This window comes from Castanea sativa, chromosome 3 (genome assembly GCF_040712315.1).
Source record: "Castanea sativa cultivar Marrone di Chiusa Pesio chromosome 3, ASM4071231v1".
Classification (NCBI taxonomy): domain Eukaryota; kingdom Viridiplantae; phylum Streptophyta; class Magnoliopsida; order Fagales; family Fagaceae; genus Castanea; species Castanea sativa.
In genome coordinates this window covers 41,967,627-41,990,695 of record NC_134015.1, presented here as the reverse complement: position 1 = coordinate 41,990,695, position 23,069 = coordinate 41,967,627, and the positions used below count along the sequence as shown (strand labels likewise).

Below are 23,069 nucleotides of genomic sequence, written 5' to 3'. Positions count from 1 at the left end.
ATTTGATTCGTCTAGCTATCACAAGGTTTGCAACTGAGTTTTGGTCTTCAATGCTTGACTAAGTTCAAGAAAGAACTTAGGCAAATGTTTACTTGTGATCAATGGGTTGAATCTCAATATGCTAGAGATGTCATGGGAAAGGAGGTGGCTGCAATTGTTTTGGAAGATGAAGTGTTTTGGTTACAATGTTAATAAATTGTGAAGATTAATGAGCCTTTGGTTAGGTCTTGTAGATGGGGATGAAAAACCATCAATAGGATACTTGTATGAGGCAATGGATAAAGCAAAGGAGAATATAAAAGTAAGGTTGAAGAATAAAATTTCTGCATATATACTATTTACTAGTGTCATTGATGCTAGGTGGGATAAACAACTCCATAGTCCATTACATGCAGCAGGTTGTTTTGTCAACCCTGGAATCTTCTTTAGGCCTTCATTTAAGAAGTAAAAAGATGTTACAAAAGGCGTACTTAGTATCATTACAAGGTTGGTTCCTGATCCTGATGAGCAAGACACTCTTAGTTCTCAAATTGAAGCATACAAAAAGTTTTTAGGTGACTTTGGAATGCCTATGACAATCTGCCAACGTGAAAAACTAAATCCAGGTATACTATATGTATCTATACATACATACACACACACACATATATATATATATATATATATGTTTCATTTGAAAGTTTGTTATTTGCTTTGTACTAAATTAATACTTTCTTTTATTTTTGGAAGTTGCTTGGTGGGAGCAATTTGAAAATGACACTCCAGAATTACAAAAGTTTGCAATTTGAGTGCTAAGTTAGTGTTTTAGTGCAACTGGTTATGAAAGAGCTTGGAGCACATTTAAGTTTATCCATTCCAAGAGGAGAAATAGGCTTGAGCATAAACGTTTGAATGACTTAGTATATGTTTGTTATAATCTATTGTTATGAGAAAGGTATGTTTTTAAATATATTCAATTTTTATTTTGAATGATTAGAAAGTGTCAGTAATGTATGATATTGATTTTGGTAGGAACATTAAAAGGACAAAGGATTACTTGGATTCTATAAGCCTTGATAATATTGATTTAATGGAGGATTGGGTAGTTGAGGAATCTGAATTTCTGTTACTAACTAAGGAAGATGTGAATTGGGCTAGCATTGAAGAACCATTAGAAACAACTAGCCTCATCACACGCGTTTTGCGTGTGCGATGAGGTTTTTTTTTAGCCAAAAGAAAAAATTCTGTGTTTTTATTTTATATATATATATATATATATATTTTTTATTTTGAAAATCTAATTTATAAGTGAATAAAATAATTTGAAAATTAATAGGAGAGTGGTCCTATTTTTCAGACAATGTTTTAGTAGGAGTTAGAGTTTCGTTTTTACCGAATTGTCTTTTAATTTTATTTCTACTTAAACATAGGAGTGTAAGGGCATTTTTGAACTAAAAAAATGAGGAATCCAAACAAGGGAAGCCCCTTAAATAATAGTATAGATGACTTTGGAAGACGATGAAAATGATGATGATGTTGTTGTTCTTGATGAGGATGATGGTGACAATGATGTTGTGTTGAAAAATGCTAATACTCATGTATATTATGGTCTTGATGTAAATCCTTCTGAAGGATGGGAGTAGATGATCCTATGTGATTTGTGTTAACTTAATTATTTGTATTATTTGTTTTCTTTGTATGCAATGAACAATTCAGTTTTCTATTTTTTCTATTGTTTTTTTTTTCTTTGTATGCAATGAATAATTGAAGTAATGTTTTATTGTAAACAGAGATTTTTAAGGTAATGTTTTATGGTAAATAGAGATTTTGTGTATGTGTGTGTGTATATTAAATATATTAAATAGCGGTAAACCCGGAACGATACATCGATATTGACCGGTACCTGAAATATATCGTATCACTGGCCAAACCGGTATAGTTTTCGGTACAGTATTGACTTCCTTGCACAAACCTCCATAAATCTGTATTGACTTTCTGTTTTTTATATTGTTTTTTTTTTCTTTGTATGCAATGAATAATTGAAGTAATGTTTTATGATAAACAAAGATTTTTAAGGTAATGTTTTATGGTAAATAGAGATTTTGTGTATGTGTGTGTGTCTATTAAATATATTAAATAGCGGTAAACCCGGAACGATACATCGATATTGACCGGTACCTGAAATATATTGTATCGCTGGCCAAACCGATATAGCATTCAGTACAGTATTGACTTCCTTGCACAAACCTCCATAAACCTGTATCTTGATGTCTACCAAACTTCCCCTGCCAAGAAGCTAAAACCTCACTAACTTTATATGACATAACCCAATGTATACCAAACAAACAAAAAACCATAGACCACAACTCATATGCTATAGGACAATGAAGAAGAAGATGATCCACCAATTCCCCACACCTTTTACACATAAAGCATCACTCACACTGCAATATGCCTCTTCCAAAGATTATTCGTAGTTAAGATCTTACCTAAGGCAATAGTCTAAGAAAAGAACGCTACTCTAGGAGAAACCTTGGATTGCCACACCATTTTCCAAGGAAAACCAATGATAGAAGAAGGAGATAAAGAGTGATAGAAGCCTCAAACCTCAAAACCTCCCCTTATTGCTGGCTTCCAACAAAGTTTGTCATCACCAATACCCCACACATTCGTGGAATAAAGCACAACCCAAAAACGATCAAATGAGTCTGACTCTCAATCTTGTGGTGGACGTCGGAACTGAATGTCCCAATGAAGCCTCCCATTAGAGAAACACATCACCTCTGACACAAAAAACTCCCTTACCTGACTAATACTATACAATTCTGGAAATGCTTCCTTAAGGGAAGAATCCCTACACCATACATCCTCCCAAAACTTTATCCTAATACCATCACCCACATCAAACCGAAGAAATTTAGAAAAATCCAACCAGCCACTTCTAATAGATTTCCACACACTAACACCATAGGTCCCTAACACCGATTTGGTACACCAACCACCCCCTTCATCCCCATATTTAGCCTCAATGACCTTCCTCCAAAGGGCATCTCTCTCCGTTCCATATTTCTACAACCATTTGCCTAACAAAGCAGAATTAAATCTTCTCAGCCGTCGAATCCCTAGACCACCCTTCTGCACCGGCATACAAACCTTAGCCCATTCCACCAAAGGAACCTTAGGAGCCTTAATAGCACTCCAAAGAAAGTCTCTTGTAATTTCTCCATACGATTTGCCACCTTTACTAGAATAGGAAGGAGAGAAAGGAAATAAGTAGGTAAATTGGACAAAGTACTCTTAATAAGAGTTACTTTGCCCCCCTTAGGGTTCCAAATTGTCTCCTCTTTATGGGAAGCACCCAATGAAAGGCCCAAATATTTTAAAGGAAGTAAAGACTGTTGACAACCCAAAATCTCCACTAATTCATCCATACTAGGCACGTTACCAATTGGTACCAATTCTGACTTCAGTAAGTTAATTTTTGACCCTGATACCACTTTAAATCTGGCTAGAATTCCACTCAAAACAGCTAAATGATGTGAGTCAGCATTGCAAAAAATAAGTGTATCATCTACAAATAAGAGATGGGACACCGTTAGCAACGTACCGGCTAAATTACCTACTGAGAAGCCTGAAAACTGTCCCAAAATAGTAGCTGCATCCAACATACGACTCAAAGCCTCCATAACAATATAAAAAAGGAGCGGAGATAATGGGTCCCCTTGACGAACACCCCATGTACTTCCCAAAAAATCAACGGGAGTACCATTGATTAGAATAGAAAATTTGACAGTTGATATACACCACATAATCCACCTTCTCCATTTTTCTGAAAAGCCACACCGCTTAAGCAGATACATAAGAAAATTCCAATTCACATGATCATAAGCTTTCTCAATATCCAACTTGCAAATATAAATATAATGCCTCAGCTTATATCAGAACACCAAAGTGCCTTTTTATCTGATCATTTGATTTCTGACAATATTTTAGTGGCCTTTGAAACCTTGCATCATATGAGGAGCCACAATAAGGGGAAGACAGGTTTTATGGCCTTGAAACTTGATATAAGTAAGGCTTATGATAGGGTGGAATGGTCTTACATGGAACAAGTATCGGTGAAGATGGGTTTCCATGATAGATGGGAGAAACCTATGATGCTCTGTATTACCACTGCATCCTATTCAATCTTGATTAATGGAGAACCCCATGGTGATCTTACTCCTACAAGAGGACTTAGGCAAGGGGACCCCCTCTCCCCCTACTTATTTCTCATGTGCACTGAGGGTCTACATCGCCTAATGAAAAAGGTAGCCAGCAGCGACGATATAAGGGGAGTCTCTATTTGTCGAAATGGACCTAAAATAACCCACCCCCTCTTTGCAAACGATAGTTTGATTTTTTGCAGGGCAAAAGAGAGTGAATGTCAAAGCTTATTCGATATTTTGGCTAAATATGAAAGAGCATTAGGGCAAACGATTAATCACACAAAGACTACTCTTTTCTTTTGTAAGTCCACAACGGAAGATATACAAGGTCATACAGCAATATGAAAAATATTTAGGCCTCCCATCACTTGTGGGTTGAAGAAAGAGTTTCACTCACATCAAGCAGCAAATCTGGAAAAAATTAGCTGGTTAGGAAGCAAAACTTTTATCTCAAGCGGAAGGGAGATACTGATCAAATCCATGGCCCAAGCACTACCCGCTCATACCATGACATGCTTCAAGCTTCCAATTTCTTTATGCCATGAGATAGAGTCCATGATTTGCAGATTTTTTTGGGGACAAAGAGGCGATAGTAGAAAAATACATTGGGTGAAATGACAAGATTTGTGTAAATCCAAGAACCAAAGAGGTATGGGATTCAAAGACCTTGCTTTGTTTAATGATGCACTCTTAGCCAAGCAGACTTGGCGCCTCCTTCATGATATTGACTCTCTTTTCTACCGAGTGTTTAAGGCAAAAATTTTTCCACACTCCATAATCATGGAAGAAAAAAATCCAACAAATGCACCATACACTTGGAAGAGTATATTGAAGGGGAGGGATGTTATTTAGAGAGGGCCAACATGGAGAATTGGGTCGGGTATGTCTGTCCAGGTATGGGGTGATAATTGGTTGCCTATAAAACACAGCCCAAGAATTATTTTCCCCATGGTTACTGGTGGAGAAGCTGCTAAGGTAGGAGATTTTATTGATCAGTTCACAAAACATGGAAAGAGGAGTTAATTGACAAAGTATTCTATGGTTTTGAAGCTTCAATCATAAAAAATATTCCTCTGTGTCTCTCTATTCAGGATGATGTTCTCATATGGCCATTCACGCTGGATGGAAAATACTCTATCAAGTTGGGGTATAGATTCTTATAGGAAGCGTGCATTGTACAGTAGCCTGGCCAGTCCAACAACCAATCCCTGAAACCTCTGTGGAATAAAATAAGGACCCTTGACGTCCCAAACAAGGTGAAAACTCTAGTATGGAGAGCATGTAAGAACTCTTTACCCACCAAGGTAAACCTGGCTTAACACAAGATCACCTCTGATGGTCTATGTGAAATCTGTAGACAGCAAGATGAGGATGTTATGCACGCCCTTTACCGCTGTCCCACCTTGCAAGCTCTTTGGAACAGCACCCCAGCGTGGAATCAAGGTGTCCTCAAGTTGAGCACATGCTTCACTGACTTTATTGGTTTTATTTTTGCAGGTACGGAGGACCCAGAGCTCTTTACATTGGTCTTATGGAACTTGTGGAATTGAAGAAAAAATCTTCTACTAGGGAAACCATCTCCCCCCTCAACAAGGTGCTAGAACACTCTCGGGAGCGACAAATTGAGTCCCACTCCAGCCCCTTGACATCCACAAAACCTCAAAGCAACTAGCCAGCAACGTGGTCTCCGCCTCAAGACAACTGGTACAAAATCAATTTTGATGGTGCAACCTTTGCAGGAGATGAAAGCGCAGGAGTGGGAGTTGTAATTCGTAACAACGAAGGATATGTTATGGCGTCGCTATTGCAGCAAATTCCCTTGCCAACTCTAGTCATTGAAGTTGAAGTTCTTGTAGCAAGGAGAGCACTTGAACTCACTGTGGAGCTAGGCTTTGATCATATCATACTTGAGGGGGACTTAGAAATTCTACACAAGGCACTGCTAGCAGAATGCAACACCTTCACTCCCTATGGACATTTAGTGCAAGACATTTTATTTCTTAGTAGGTTCTTTTCAACTTTTAAAACATCTCTCGTACATCGTTCAGGTAAGAAGTTAGCTCACTCTCTAGCGAGGAAATCCAAATTCCTCAATCATATGCAAGTTTGGATGGAAGATGTACCACCAGACCTCTCATCTGTATTACAGGCTGATTTTAATGGCCTCACTTAATAATATTCAATGACTTCTTTCTCCAAAAAAAAAAAAAAAAAAATAATAATAATAATAATTACAAGAAAAATTGAAAAAAAAATACAAGAGAAATATATATTGGAAGAGAAATTTACAAACATCAAACAAACTTTGGAGAGAAGTAACAATACAATTAAAACAAAATAAATAATTAAATTTGGCACTTAAAGTGAGATAAAAAATGACTAACAAAATCAGTTGGCATATTTGAATTCTCTTTGGTAAAAGGTCAAACTCTGAAATTTGAATTGGATGTGAATGGGTAATAAAAGGAGAATATACATTACAATCTTCTGGTGTTACCAAGTTTTTCTGCAGAAGATAAAAGGAGCAACCTGCAATTACAGTGCTAATGATTTTATTTACATATTAGCCTTTTTAAATAAATTAAAAAAAACTAAAGTTTTAACTGCTTGTTTTGGATTATTTTGTTTTTGATTTTATCTATCTTGCAGCTCCATCAACCAGCCTTTAAAACTAAGGAGAAAACCCAATTAGGAACTCTGAAGGCCGAAAGCGCGCTACGCATAAAACTGGCTAACAAAGTCGTTAGGTGCTCGGTTTTCAAACCAGTGAAAAAGCTCTCATGCTGTTTGTGTATCCGAATGAGGCTTTCATGTCCTAAATACTAATAGCAACTTCATAATCATCAATCATCATGAAATCTTTAAACTAATTTTTGGCATAAAAAGGCATTATATGTTGGATTTGGCTTGGGTCTAATACTCCTGTATATTGTATCCGTCAAGATCATGACACGTGACTAAAAGTGGACATATATTATAAATTTATAACCTTGGCGGGTCTAATAAACAGGAGCACCAAAACCAATCTTTGCACTTCTATGCTAGCAACCACATTTCCAATTTAAGCTTCAAAAAATCCCATTGTTTATTTTTCCATGACACCAATCTTTGCCCTTCTATGCTAGCAATCACATTTCCAATTTAAAACTTCAAACAATCCCACTATTAGTTCTTGCTTATTAGCGAACTTTTCGGGTAGTAGTGAAAAAGATTATCTTTAGGGTTTATTTATTTATTTAGTGAGAATCTATTTTTTAGTGAAATGGAATTATGGAAAATGAGTTGGAGTTTGCTTAAGTTATAGTTAACAAAAATAAAGTTATAATAAGTTGTACCTTAAAAAATTAATTGGTTTGGATTATAAGATAAGCTAAAACAAAAATCACAAATGGGGAGTCCGTTTAGGAACAATTTATTTAGTTAAAACTGAAAACTTTTTGTTGAAAGTACTGTAGATAAAGCTAAAAAGCTAACTGAAATAGTACTCATGAATAGTAATGAAAAGTGCAATGAAACCCATAAATAGTAGCAAAAATAAGCTAAATAATAATAAATAAAAAAACTGCATTTTTTAGCCAATGCTTAACGCAACCTAGATTATTTTGAATTCTATTATTATTTTTTCTTAAATGATTTTAATATTTCGTTTAATATATACTATTATTATTGATGTTATTTTTTTGAATAGTTTCTTGATTTAAAAATAATAATTAAATTGCATATGTCACATTGGATGCAAATTCAATTATGAAAGCTAAATGAAGATAATATTCTTTTCTTCACAAGAAATTTGCAACTTAGCAAAAATCTTACGCCATTATGGCTATGGTTCCTGCTTTAACCACACATCACCATTATTTACTTTTCTATTTTTACTTTTTATAAATCAATTCTTTTTTTTTCACACTAAAGGTGTTTATATATATATATATATATATATTTTTTTTTTTTACAAGATAGAAAATTCTACTCTAGTCTAATCTAAGTATATATGTGTGTGAAACTCGTTCTTAAAAACTTTAATCCCAGCCCTTACCCCCCCTCACTCCACAAGCACTTATACTTGTAAAGTGAACATCACGCCAAGGGTGAAGTTGACAAAGAAAATTAGCAAACTGAGCATCTCTTATTTGCCTTTGCATTTCGGCTCCACCTTTACATGTTTTCTTGAAGTAGCACTATTATGGTGTTGGGGGTGGTATAATGGTGTCAACATGTTGAGTATTAAGAGAAATTATAGGAAATACCTAGGCTAGCCAAATAGATGTAGAAAGTTTATATAAATTTTCATGTGAAATATTGGGGGGGGGGGGGGGGGGGATGCCAAATAGATGTAGAAAGTTTACATAAATTTTCATGAGAAATATTGGAAGGAAATTAAAGTAAAATTAGTACACTTCTGCCTTTGCATGTTTTCTTGAATTTTCATGTGAAATATTGGAAAGAAATTAAAAGTAAAATTAGCAATCTTCCACATGTCTTTTTGAATTTGGAATTTGCCATGGGCAATCTTGTTTTTTCATGGAGTAAGCAGCGGGACTTTGGAATTTGCGCACTAATGATTTAGTCTGAGTAGGTATTGTTCATTTTGGGCCCATACTTCTTTGGGAAAAATGCCTCTACATTTTGAAGCGAGATCACTTTTTATAAGTACATCTTATGTGCTTCCCTAGACGATATGAGATTCCATAAATTGCAAAACCCCTTTTGAGTCTCTACATTTTCTTTGGATTAAAAGACAAGTGACTTAAGCAAATGAAGCAGGCAATTGAATTGATAAAAATCTTGCTCTACTAATGATATTGCTAAACTAGATGTAAATGGAGTCACAAGCTTGATTGTCAAGCAATTTTCAGCGACAATAAAGTAAACGGTGGTAAAATCAATGGCTGCAGAGAAATGAATAACTCAATGATATTTTGATTTTGGAAATCAAATTGTATTGCTTATTGGTTTTGAATTTGGAGAGTTGGATTTCTAGGGGAAGCCATGAAAGAGAGAGTTTTTTTTTTTTTTTTTTTAAGTTTATTATTATTATTATTATTATTATTATTATTATTATTATTATTATTATTATTATTATTATTATATATTTTTTTTTTTTAGAGAAAGAAACTTTCAATCAATCATAGTAATGAAGCATCATGATACAAGATTGCCAAGGCAAGTGGAGGAGAATCCTCCAACCAAAATAAATCCTCATCTAAATTTTTAGCATATTGGGAAGAAAATGTGCCATTGTATTCCCTCCTCTCCTAATCTAATTAGGCCTAGCCCAATTTAACCCATGTATCAAATGACGAATATCATCCACCACATAGCCAAGAATGGAATGGTTGGGCAGAGATGAAGAAATGACTTGTATTGTATTGACATTATCACCTTCAATTATCAAACTTGTAAACCTAGCATCCACGACAAACTCCAAGGATCTTTTGCAGGCCAACAATTCCGCTTCACTTTTTTTGCACTCAATCCAACAGTAGACATTGCCACCATAATCTCCCCCTTGTTGTTACGAATTATAGCTCCTATCCCTGTTCTTTCTAGCCCCGAAAACACTGCAGCATCAAAGTTAAGTTTGTATACATCAGGTGGTGGAGGTTGCCACACTTTAGAACTGATTTGCTCGGTCCGAGATACTGTTAACTGCACCTGGGCTTGTTGAAATTCCTGAATGAACTCCTCTGCTCGCTTGTTAAGGCATTTAGGATCCTTCAATTTTCCCCCATGCACCACACAATTTTTTTGGTTCCATATAATCCATGCCTGCACCCAAAACAGCTCCAGCTCCTCAACCGATAATCTGTCCACTAGAAACTCCATCAACTGAAGTGTGTCACGAAAAACAGATCACCCTTTCTGCAATTTGGAAATACTACCAGCCCATATGTCTTGCACTGCAGCACACTTCCACAATGCATGAGTTGTTGTCTCCGACTCTTTAGTACACAATTGACATTTATCCTCAGTTATAATCCTTCGGCACGACAAATTGTGGTATGTGGGCAATATATCATGTCAAGCTCTCCACCCAAATACTTACTTTATTTGGAATTTTAAGCTTCCACAAAACCGGACATATTTTTTTCCCAGCACAACCACTTGAAGCCTTGGCCCTATCTCCATGAAATTGAGTCCGTCTTGCAAGCTTATAGGTAGATTTGACAGAAAACTTACCATTCTTGTTTGTGCAGCCAAATAATAGAATTTGGAATAGATCTTTGACTAAGAGGAATTCTACGTACAACTTCGGCATCTTCTCTATGAAACATTGCCATAATCATATCACTTCTCCATGCATGCAACTCCGGGTCAATCAATTCTGAGATTGCTAAATCTCCAACCAGCTCATGTCTTGGATGAATGATTTTATTTGTGGGATGGTTAGGAATCCACCTATCGCCTACAACACTTATCGAAGATCCATTACCAACCCTCCAACAATAACCTGATCTAAGAATTGGTAAGGTAGCCATCAAACTTCTCCACACATAGGAATAGCTAGGTGATTCTTTGGCATCAAGAAAAGAAGATCGAGGAAAATATCTGGCTTTAAAACACTTGTATAGCAAAGAATTATTCCCTTGAATCATTCTCTAGCCTTGTTTAGCCAACATTGCTAAACTAAAATCTCTCAAATCCCAAAAGCCCATACCACCCTCCAACTTTGAAGTTAATAGCTTATCCCACCTCTTCCAATGGATTTTTCTTTCATCACCTACTTGACCCCACCAGAATTTAGCATACATACTATTTAATTCATCACATAGTTTCATAGGAAGTTGGAAAATACTCATAGTATATGTAGGTATAGATTGAGCCACTGCCTTTATCAAGATTTCCTTTCCAACTCTAGATAACAACATACCTTTCCATCCTTGCAATTTCTTCCAAATTCGGTCTTTTAAATAAGAGAAAGTATAATACTTGGCTCTTCCAATCAATGTTGGCAACCCTAAGTAAGATTCAAATCTCTCCACCTCCTTCACCCCCAGGATCTGCAGAATCTGTTGCCTTTGACTACCTGTTGTATTACTTGCTGAAATAAACTAAAGATTTCTCCAAATTTATACATTGCCTCGAAGCCTTTGCATATGTTTGAAGAATATCCATTATAGCTTGCCCTACATTCTGTATAGCTTGACAAAACAACAAAGAATCATCTGCAAACAGTAAATTAGTAACTCTGGATGCCCCTTTGCAAATAGAAACCCCTTTAATCCTCCCTTCAAGTTTTGTTTTTGCCAACAAAGTAGTAAAACCTTCTGCACATAAGAGAAATAGATGCGGTGATAATGGATCACCTTGTTGTATTCCTCTTGATAGGTGGATCACACTATAAGGTTTACCATTCACCAAAATAGAGAAAGTTGGAGTAATGACAACTCATCACGCTCTCTATCAACAGTGTTGGGAAGCCAATCTTTTCCATAATCCCTTGAAGAAACTGCCACTCCACATGATTATAAGTTTTACTGACATCCAATTTCAATGCCAAAGTCCCTTTCTTTTCCTTCTTCCTAGCATGCATTGAATGTAATGTTTTAAACTAAGCATATTATTATTGTTATTATTATTATTATTATTATTATTATTATTATTATTATGGCTCTTGATGATAATGATAATATATATATATATATATATATAGCCATTTTCTAATATGCTCAGAAGAAAAATCTGATTTTATATTTAAGTTTTAAACTAAACTATTTTAACAATTAATAACTTAAATTAATTGATGAGATGATTCTATCAATCGACACCTAATAGTTTGGAGAAGATTATTTCAAATCATTTTATAGTAAATTTTTTTTTTATAAATATGTTGATTGTTTTTTAATACCTTTTTCTATTTTTAGTTTTGGTTTTATTTTTTATTTTTTTTCTCCCACCCTTTTTTGTTGTGCGAGGCCTTAGGTGAGTTAGGTGGTGTTCCTTTTCCATATGGTTTAGATGTGGTGTTCATTTTACATATGTTTAGATAGGTGAACTTCATTGCGCTGCCCGTTATAGTTTGGTTTTTGGCATTTAAGAGCATTACCATCAAGTGTTTAAAAAAAAAAACTATTTTGACACATAAAAAAGATACTTTGTCCTTTTAATAGCTCACTTTATTATTTCTTCTTCTTTATTATTTCTTTTTGGTTCCCAAGTCACAATGGGCACATAACTTATAGAAGAGAGAAAAAGTATGAATAAAAAGGATAAAATATTTGATAGTACATTTACCCGTACAATTTGATTATTAGAACGTTATTGTAGCAAATGAAATATCTTATGAAGGTGATGTTTTTTGTTTTTTGTTTTTTGTTTTTTTTGGATTGGTGTGTTAAATGCTAAAACCACACAGCTTATGCTGCTTTAAGAGCCAGTACTGCCAATTATAAGTTTAGCCAAGTTTGGTGGACCCTGCCAACTGGCATCCAATTGTTCGGTTTTATATGATCAAGAATTGCATTTCCTAAGCAACGGAAAGAGTTATCGAAGAGCTTGGCCAATTTTAATTTTTTATTCTTGAAACAGAATACTATTAAAATAAAAATGTTTTGATGTAAATATTATCTGCAAAAAGGTTGCTCCAACACTTCCACAACAGAATTTCTACTGAAATTCAGAAATAAGTAGAGATCTCTCATCACAACTGATGCTGGTTCATGCAGCCATACTAGATTCATGACTGTTGCCTTTGCCTTCGCCTTTACGATTCCAGATAGAAGTCGTCTCAATAAGCTTATGGGGTACAAGCCGTCTTTCTCGCTTAGTGAGTTTGCGGAAGTTGTGGACTCTAAGTCTAGCTATCTCGGCCTCCTCTTCAGCGGTCATCTCCCTCACTACCACTGTTAGTCGGCACTCGGGTCTCTCTTTGACTCCACATTTTCCTTTGGCATGGTAGGAAACTCTTTTTCTATAGAACCCCTTTCCAACAAATGCCTCAGCTGTATGGAAAGAAAGAGCACAAAATAAGCTGGCTAAAATAAAAGTAATAGCAAAACTTCACTTGCATCATTTACCAACAAGGAGACGGTCTAGATCCAAGCCATGGTTATGGGTGGCATTTGCTCGGGCTGAGTGGATAACCTGCAGAGAACAGATTCTTAGCTCATAATTTATATTGGCAATTCAGTTTTTTTTTTTTTTATAAATAAAATAAAAAAGGTCCTCTGTCCCAGGTACACCTAACACACCTTCATTGCTCAAGTACCAAGGATTGGGATATTATTTTGTGAGTCATAAGCATGTGGCAGCATTATGACATTAATCAAATAGATTTTAAAACCCTAGCAATAAATCATCCCCCCCCCCCCCCCCCTTTTATTGGACAGTTACAATGCACTTGATGGATCTTAAACCTACGATCACACCCTCCACATAGCACTTATTTGGAGAGGAGGTGCCAATTGAGCTCAAGCTGGCATGTGCTAAATCATTTATATGATGAAAAACAACTATTTGCATGACACCTTAAAGAGAATTAGAAGGAAAACTAAATCTGGATCATGGAACCAGAAAATGCATCTCATTGTTTGCAACATCAGCTTCCTCTACAACAATGGAAATTACAATAAAGCAAGTTCACTCCAGAAGGCTGTCTGGTACCCAGACTCTCGGTACTCACTTCCGTACTCCCATATGTTTAACCCCCCCAAAAAAAAAAAAAAAGAGATTTATGAACGAAGCTGCTATAACCCCTAATTGGTAATGTTGACAAGGGTAGAGTACTTGTGTCACCTGATACACAGTTTTTGCAGCTCGCTTTACTGTTACTTGTAACTGCAACAGTGCATCCTCAACTCGCATCCCACGAACTAATGCAGCAACCAAATTGACCTTTTTTGGACTCTGGAAGTGCATTTAATTAAGGGGCATATCAAGTATACAATTTAAACAGATGCCATTCAGGTGTAACAGAGAAACATTTTTAATGGTCCATTACAAGAGATCCATTATGTTTAATGTCCAAACTACAATATAACAAAAATCAAACAACAGGCATCACTTTCACTTTCACTTTCATAGGTTTTAAGTTTTGGCCCCAAGAGGAGCAGGAAGGGGAGATTCATGAGCTCCATTTCATGAGGCGTGGTCCTCAACCGATTGGCAATTGTACTACCCCTTGGGGTTCACTTTCATAGGTTTTATCTCAATTCTTCCTTGGAATATTTGTTCCCCTTGTTTAAATGCATCTGCCTTTCTTTTTCTGAATTCTTAGAACAGCAACAGTAAAAAGAAATGCAAAAGACACATATATTACATATAAGAATGTTCACAGTCAAGGGTCTGTTAGTTCATATGCTAAACCAGGGCTTTAGTATTGACCCAATGGTTAATCAGACATTTAAATAATTATGCAGTAGGATTAGGAAGGATACATAAAAAGCTTAGATGATATTTGCATTCTTTTCCAGTTGTATTCAAATAAGAGTTAGTTCCTATTATTTAGATTTAGTTGTGGTGAGGTTATCTCATCTTTGGAGTATTGGCTATTTATGTACATAACACATGAATAATAAAAAAGTAGAATCACAACCCTCAATTCTATATATATATATAAACAGGAGGTTGGTCACCTCTAATTTGACTAAAATTCTATTAAACCAAATTCCTATAAGTCCGTTCATAACATACCATAGTCTCACTGTGAGAATAACATATCTTGAAAGTTGTCCCAGGGCATTGGCCTGGTGACAACAGTGTGGAGTGGAGTTGGGGTAGATCTTAAGATGATATCTTACTAAGTTGTTTTTCGATTAAAAAATCTTAGCAAGTTGTTTTTCAATTAAAAAATCTTAGCAATTTGTTTTAAACCCCCCCTCATTATAATGGGAGATGTTTAGGCATTCATGGTAACTGAATCATAAAATTGTGCTTTACGTAGCATTTGAATACTCAAAGCCATAGTGTTACATTCAGATTACTGTGTCCACCAATATAAAGTAGAACCATAGTCATTTGTTTCGATCCTCATAAGTATTTATGGGAAATCTTAATAAGAAAAGGTGAATATACACCCATCAAGACTATCTCAAATGCAACATAATCATTTCAACAGCTCTAATAATCACACAAGACTGAAACAGAATGAATTAGATATACAAATGTCCCATACATATTCCAAGAAGAGACTGACCAATGGAAAAAAAATGTGGCATCTCATACCTGTTTAATGCCCTTCAATACAGCTTGAACTGTTGAAGGCTTAGAGACTGCTTTCTGGTTCTGGTCTTCACCTTTTCCACTACTTATTGCTAATACAGGAGTCAATGGAGATGGAATGGCTGCTTCCTCAGATGATTCTGCTAGTAACTTCCTCGAACTGGAAATTCCCTGGAGCAGTAAAAGTTTTAAACAAATAATGATAATAAAAAATAAAAAGTATTCACACAAACACCAACACACAATCAATGAAGTTGAAGACAAATGTTTTGCATCAATTCTTCTTGTACCTAAAATTTCCCCGCTGATAAAAAGTCTTGTCAATACATTAAACAACATATTCAGAGGTACTGTTCAAGCCCATCAAGTAGGGAGTATCTCAGGTACACACATTGTGATGAAATTTACTTTAGAATTCTATGTCCAGGTGTGTTGGAGGCGTGCCATATTTAAAATGCTACACAGCTTCTCTTTTGAAGTATTCATTTTTTGGTAACATAGGGAGCCTTTTTAAAGTACTAATTTTTTGATAATTGTTACAATAAGTGGGGGAGGGGGAATATGAACCCCCCAATAAGGAAGACTAGGCTATGCCACCGAGCTACAAGGCTCTTGGCAAGTCAGGAACAAGAACTTAACTACATAATTCAGGAGGGCACGGGGGGTGGGGAGGGCAAGGATAAGTTAGCAATACCAATTGTTGAAAATACTGATAAAGAGGCCTTGAGATGTTTGCAGAAGGGGGTCTCCATAATCTCTGAAAATAAGTTAATTCACCTGCAAAAGCAATCTGTACCTTTCAATCCTCAAATTTAAGTTATGATAATGATATGCCAAAAACATACAGAAAGGCATTGAAATAAATATTATTCCAAAGAAGGCAACAAAACTGAGATTTCAAGCACACAACTCAGTTGTGAATGACTGATGCAACAATGGAAAAGAGGAATGCTACTTAGAACATTTTTTGTTACTAAAATCATTTAATTATCAAATTTAAATTTCACTTTACACTCTGTATATGGAAAAATGTTTCAACCAAGTAATGTGAGACTGACCTGGCGAAAAAGAGGGTTCCAAGTGAGATGAAGAAAAGTTGGCTGATAAATTGTAATTATGTTCCACTCTTTTCCCAACACGACGAAGTACGAATTGTATATGTCTGTGCCAGCCCACCATGACCACAAAAGCTAACTAACAAATCTTCAGCTAGAAAAAAAAAAAAAAAATCAAATAATCTACAAGGAAAAAGTAGCACAATTAGACACCAAAATCAAAGAAAACAACAATGCAAAGAACGCTAGACATGCAAATTTTATACAAATAAAATAAAATCAAAATTTTCAATAACCCAATAGAAATGTTGGTCTATATAAAAAAAAACTACATTTAAGTTTAAATCAAATCATTCATTTAAGACCAACCCATTTGGAGAAACATATAAAATTCATACAAAATTTGTGCATTTATCAACATAACCCTCCTAAACCTTAAACCCTTTAGGGTTTATAAACTGAGTCTGTTCTTCCATTCACAAAATGATGAACTTTATCACACAGATTTCAAGCTTGTCAAAAAGGCAAATACAACATCAACAAGTCCAAACCCAATTCTTTCCTAAATCTAAAACTGTAAAGCAAATGAGTAATCAGCTCAAACTCAGAGTTAGTACTGTAAGAAGGTGAGCTTTTCCAGTAACTTTCGTTTTCGAAATTCCCGGGATTTCTCGGGAACCAAACAGAGAGTGAGATTTACCTGAATGAGAAGTTAGTCTCCTGCGAGCAAGTCAGCTTCTGGGAGAGGGAGGTGAAGGCAGAGTGGAAAAGCCTAAGGTCCTAGACAGAGTGGGTGGGTTTAAACCGACCCGGAAACACAGACAACAAATGGGCTTATTGACGGGTCCTGCTGGCCCATATAATACATATGGGTTTTGCAAATCAATATTAAAAAGACAATTTTATCCCCAAAGTTTTTCAATCTTCTCGAGTTCTCTGTTTGTTTTTTTTCCCCAGTAGTCTGTGTATCTCTCGCCGCCGGCCAACACCTTGACTAGTCTAGCATCGCCGGCCGGCCGGCCTGTGTTCTCCGGTTAGAATCACCGCCGGTTCTGAGTGAACCAGCCTTTTCTCCAGTTCCCAAACCGAGGTCGTTTTGAAGCAAGGTATGTTCTTTTTCCTTGATGGGGTTCAGTTCCAGTTCCATTTCCACTCTGGTTGAGCTTTGAGCTGAAAATCTGAAAATGGGTTGTTGTCAAATTCCAGTAAGCTAGCTATCTCATTATATCTAGTGTATGTTGAGGTTTCCAATGGATTATGTGAATAACAAAACATTATATTATGAGGTTTATACTTGATAGATACATGGTCTAACTCCGACATTTGGAGTGAGCTGATTTATAAATGTAATGGTATTTATTTATAAATGTTTGTGCATTTCCTATAAAGTAGTAAATAGGCTGTGTGTGTATATGTATGTAACCAATGTACAAACATAATAATTTTTGAAAAAGAAAAGAAAAGAAAAAAGAATTAATTGTTGATACTTTGTTTAACAAAGAGGATGATAACCTTGTTCTGTTAGTCTGCACTTATGATTGTCGATAAAATAATAAATAGACCTCATAAACTGTTACTGTGATGACCTGTGTCCGACACGGAAAGTCTTGTAAGGGAGGAGTGTCTTTCATTTTCGTTGTGTTATATGCGTAAAGACGATTAGGAACCCTTCATCTAATCACTCCCATTTAGCTCAGCTAGTTTGATATAAAGTATACGGAATATCAATACATTAATACAGACTTAATTTCCATTATGTACATCAAACATGTCAAAAGGTTGAATATTTTGTAGAGTTTGAAATCATGTATACGGTTTTTCCGCTGCACATGATCACCCATGTAAGATTAGATAGTCGTCTTGTTTTTGTTTGGCTCATATTATCGCTTTGCTTTATAAGAACAGCTCTATGTTGTTAAGACCTTGACTTGATTGCTGAGTATTCAAAGCATAAGATAGTAAAAACTTCGACTTGTACATGGTGTGTTTTTTTGGAGTGGCTATCATTCTTCTCTGGAAATGTCTCCACCATTCAAAATTGAATTACAGTGTTTCATTTTCTCAAAAAAAAAATTTTGAGTATTCTTTTATTCGATGTGAAGTCTATTGATTTTTTTAATGGGAATGTAAAAAATTGGATTCAAATTTTGTTTGTTTGGTTGTTGAGAATTTTTTTGGCAAGCGAAAATAAAGTGAAGCTCTAAATCTTGATATATATATTTTATTTATTTATTTAATTTTTACCTTCCACTAGACCAAAGTCACCAAACCAATTACAAAACCCATTTGCTTCCTTATTTTATTCCCTCAGTTATTCAGCTTTAGGAGGGGATACTTGAGAAAGTAATTTGGGTTTCAAAGTATTTCTGATAAAATATACAACAAACTAGCTTGTCTTTCCTTTTTGTTATTTTTTTAGAATATGGAGAAAATTTTGTGAAGCGGCTAATGGTTATGTTTATTGGGGATGCAGGACAAGAAAATTGAAACCTGGTTTAAGCATTTTCGCCCTTCTCCATGACCTTCCATGTTCAGAAATGTGCTAAAAACATTCATAACTTGGTTGGTCCATCAATATCTTTTGCCTTAATCCATGATTCTTCTCAGAGCTTCTCTCACGCTTTTTCTTCTTGTCTTTCTTCTCCATTGGAGTCTTCCCATGTCATAAGAAGTGGATATACTGATCATGAACAACGATATGAAGACTCAGAAAGATTGTCTGCTCTTGACATTCTTGTAGCTAGAGTTCCTATAGGAGTTAGTGAAGATGAAGTTCTTCAGTCTCTATTGCATGATCAAGCATGTAATAGCATACGGCTCTCTTCTGAGCTTGTTGATAAGTTACTTCATAAGTTCAAGGATGATTGGAAGTCTGCATTGGGCTCTTTTAGATGGGCAGGGTCACGCTCAGGTTATAAACACACACCAGAAGCTTATGATATGTTAGTGGACATATTGGGTAGAATGAAGCAAATGGATAAGATGAAGGCTCTGTTGGAAGAAATGAATCAATATCATCTTGTGACCCTTAATACTGTAGCAAAAGTGATGAGAAGGTTTGCTGGTGCTGGGAAATGGGAAGATGCTGTGAGGATATTTGATGAGTTAGGAACTTTTGGATTGGAGAAGAATACAGAATCAATGAATTTGTTGCTTGACACCCTTTGCAAAGAGAACAAGGTTCAGCAGGCCCGTGAGATCTTCTTGGAGCTCAAGTCACATATTTCACCCGATGCTCACACATTTAACATTTTCATTCATGGTTGGTGCAAAGTCAATAGGGTCGATGAGGCATATTGGACAATCCAAGAGATGAAGGGACATAGCTGTCGACCTTGTGTCATTAGCTACTCAACCATCATCCAATTCTATTGCCACCAGTATAACTTTGGTAAGGTCTATGAGCTGCTTGATGACATGCAAGCTCAGGGGTGTCCACCAAATGTTGTTACTTTCACCATTATCTTGTGTTCATTGGCAAAGTCAGAGGAGTTTGAGGAAGCGTTGCATATTGTTGACAGGATGAAGTTGGCTGGATGTAAACCTGATACACTTTTCTACAATTCATTGATCCATACTCTTGGGAGAGCCGGCTTTGTGCAGGAGGCTATTTATGTTTTTGAGGTGGACATGCCTCAGACTGGCATCAAACCAAACACATCAACCTATAATTCACTGATTGCTATGTTTTGCCGTCGTGGTCAGGAACAAAACGCCTTGAATGTCCTAAAAGACATGGAAAAATCAGGCCTTTGTAAGCCTGATGTTCAGACATACTACCCATTGCTCAAGTCGTGCTTTAAAACTGGGAAAACAGATAGCTGTTTAAGAAAATTATTGGATGACATGGTCAATAAGCATCACCTGAGTCTTGATATATCAACCTATGCACTTCTAATTCATGGGCTTTGCCGAGCAAATAAATGTGAGTGGGCTTACACAATCTTTGAGGAGATGCTTGGTCAAGAGATAACACCTAGGTATCACACATGCTGTTTGCTATTGGATGAAGTCAAACAGAAGAATATGTATGCTGCTGCTGAAAGGATTGAAGATTTGATGAAAAAATTATAAATTTTTGACTAATAATCATGTCAAGGTGAACAAGTGTATACTTTTCTCTTCTGAAAGAACAGAAAACATCTACTTCAGTCTTCTACAACAGACGATTAGCTACACTAAATTTGCCAATATTTGATGGGTAAGGCTGAAGCAGCTTCATTATCTTAATTAATTGGAAATCTAAAGATCATCCTTGCTGATTTGGTATCAATGTTTACATCTGGACACCATAAATATTTAATAATGTAAGCTTTAATATGTGTTATAGGCATGATTCCAAAATGTAGTAGAGAACATTTTAGAAAAGGTTTTATTTTTGAAGATGTTATATATTACCAGAATATAGGATATCATTTAATGAACTGGACCCGCTTCATGGTAAAAAGTTACCCCCTGAGGCCGAGGGGGCTGTGGGGTGATTGTTTGGTTTTCTTTCTTGTGTCAGAAAAAAATATGCCCCCTGAGAATGCATCATTTCTAACTTTGTGACAAGGTTGTAGAATTATATCTCATTAAAAAATGCTATAGCTCTATAAAGCATGATGAATTAAATTTCATACATTTGTAAGTCTCATAAAAAATTCTATATCTTGATCAACATGATGAATTACATTTCATAAATATACGCAAATGTAAACATTTCTTCATACGTTGCAGGCAAGAAGTACTGGCATTTTTAATGCTATATATCATCAAAGGCATATAAAAAACCAGGCAAAGGCCACAAGATGTCTGCCATGTTCGGCAATAATCCAGATAAGGGTTTTGGGGGGACAGGGACTCTTCATGCACCAAAGGCACTAATGCTCAGCAGACTGCACAAGAAGTCAGGTTGACCACCATGATCCTTCTGTCCTCCAGTTTAGAAACATATTGAAGTCATCCTAACCTTTGTCGTGTACTTGGTAAACAACTTGCACTGGGTGGATTGAGAAGAAAAAAAGTGAACCTTTCTACTGATGAAGATTGTAAATGCATTTTTGGACAACTGCTTGAGGCTTAAGGTGAACATCTTAATTGGGGTCAAATGATCATCAGCACATGTTTGGGATATTCTCCTATTTATTTCTTCTGATATATTTTCATCAATTATGAATGTTATGAAAGGAAGAATATGGTATGATGATAAATTACCGATTGTCCTAAAAACTTAAGTTGTTAGAAAATGCTAAAAATAATCATTAACCATAATTTACTTATATAAAAAAAGTCATTTAACCATAATTCTAACACTCTCCATTTCCTCTCACATGTGGGTCTAGACTCTCCCTTAATAAATGGGGTCCTCTATATATATGGGAAAATCTAGGTGCACTGGCATCCCAAATAGGAGGTAGAGCGGAGATAAGGTTCAAACTCAAGGCCATTTCCTTTTATACCATGATAAGATACTAAATGTTGCAAAAACTATTAGACAATGGTGAAATTATTTATTTAACTACAGAGAATAGTGAAATTATTTATTTAATTATAATTCTAACATGTGACCCATCAAGGTGTTACCTAGTAGTTGGAGGTTTGGGATGAGTTGTAGACCCAGATATCTTGGGTTCGATCTCCATTAGGAATTTTCTTAAATTACTTGATACATGGTTATGGCGGATGGGGTCATGAATCTGTAGTTTACTTCTCAAGAATGGTCCAAAAGGTCTTACCTTGATGATGTTCCACGTCATTAAGAAAAAAGAACATGTATAGTTTCTTTTTCTTCTCTCTTTTTTTGGGCGAGAATTTTATTATTTTCTAATACATAAAAGTTGTTTTTGGGGGGAAAAAGTTGCATATTTTTCTTGATCTTTGAGCGTGATAAATCTTTTGTTCACTTGAATGAGAACATCTTTACATAAAGGAGTTGGAACTTGGAATACCGCTAATATCTAAAGAGTCCAAGTGTTTAACTAGTAGCCTTTTCTTTATGAGGTGTGGGCTCTAGCCAATTGGACTAACCCTTGAATTTTATAGAACTTAAAATAGTTCTCGTTACTAATTGCGTGCTTTTACAGTTTAGCAAAAAAAAAAAAAAAATTGCGCGCTTTTATATGACAGAGTGCTCTATGGTGACACCTCTGTGGCTTAACTCACCTGCTAGGTGGTTAATGTGGTTGACTTGCTTTGTTTAAATTATTATCCCCTGATTTGGTTGATGATGGACTTGTAACACCTTTCATGACAATGTCGCCCTTCTGAGGATTTTATTAATGAATCTTATATGGTGGTTGATCCAAACCTAAGATTCAAAGAGATACAGTGTTCTGGCTATGGGCATTTATCAGTATTATGTTCATTTGGATGAGCAGTGAACTTATTAAACTCATGTACAATTTTTTTTTTTTAAGTTTTGGGTTTTTTTTATTTATTTTTTTATTTTTAAAGCTATTTTACTTTTACTCAACTTATTTTTTAAGCTCTAAGCTCTCTCACATGAGCACAAAGAGGTAAGATCTGCCAATTCATTAGAATGATGCTATTTCCAAATCATATGCAGTTTACAAATGTTGATCTCCTTGCTTATGCAATGGCTTGAGATGATTGCATCTTTGTTTGTTGGTGTTTCCCTCTTTGTTGCACTTTGGAGATGCAGTGTCATGTGATCATTGTCCATTGG

The 23,069-nt window shown here is 35.6% G+C and overlaps 2 protein-coding genes across 3 annotated transcripts; one reads left to right on the top strand and one right to left on the bottom strand.

The window, feature by feature from the left end:
• Nucleotides 1–12,677: 12,677 nt before the first annotated feature.
• Nucleotides 12,678–17,235, bottom strand: LOC142629287 (uncharacterized). 2 transcript variants are annotated; one of them, XM_075803241.1, is made up of 7 exons: nt 17,103–17,235; nt 16,406–16,556; nt 16,042–16,124; nt 15,351–15,518; nt 13,923–14,033; nt 13,205–13,271; nt 12,678–13,129 (listed from the first exon to the last, which is right to left on the bottom strand). In XM_075803241.1, exons 2-7 carry the CDS (start codon nt 16,524–16,526, stop codon nt 12,846–12,848), a joined length of 834 nt encoding a protein of 277 aa, XP_075659356.1. In that variant the 5' UTR covers nt 16,527–16,556; nt 17,103–17,235; the 3' UTR covers nt 12,678–12,845. The 2 variants fall into 2 exon arrangements, with proteins under 2 accessions (XP_075659356.1, XP_075659357.1); XM_075803242.1 differs by having other exon boundaries at nt 16,406–16,550; nt 17,103–17,204.
• Nucleotides 17,236–17,322: 87 nt separating this feature from the next.
• On the top strand, nt 17,323–21,258 carry LOC142629286 (pentatricopeptide repeat-containing protein At3g04130, mitochondrial). The gene is made up of 3 exons (XM_075803239.1): nt 17,323–17,508; nt 18,876–20,603; nt 21,122–21,258. Exon 2 carries the CDS (start codon nt 18,920–18,922, stop codon nt 20,474–20,476), a length of 1,557 nt encoding a protein of 518 aa, XP_075659354.1. The 5' UTR covers nt 17,323–17,508; nt 18,876–18,919; the 3' UTR covers nt 20,477–20,603; nt 21,122–21,258.
• Nucleotides 21,259–23,069: the final 1,811 nt, after the last annotated feature.

Coding starts and splice junctions, on each gene's coding strand:
- LOC142629287 (XM_075803241.1), bottom strand. CDS start 16,526: ATGGTGGGCTGGCACAGACATATACAATTCGTACTTCGTCGTGTTGGG. Junction 15,519..16,041: donor ATCAGTATTTTCAACAATTG/GTATTGCTAACT, acceptor TTACTGCTCCAG/GGAATTTCCAGTTCGAGGAA. Junction 13,272..13,922: donor CTGCAAAAACTGTGTATCAG/GTGACACAAGTA, acceptor TGTTCTCTGCAG/GTTATCCACTCAGCCCGAGC.
- LOC142629286 (XM_075803239.1), top strand. CDS start 18,920: ATGACCTTCCATGTTCAGAAATGTGCTAAAAACATTCATAACTTGGTT.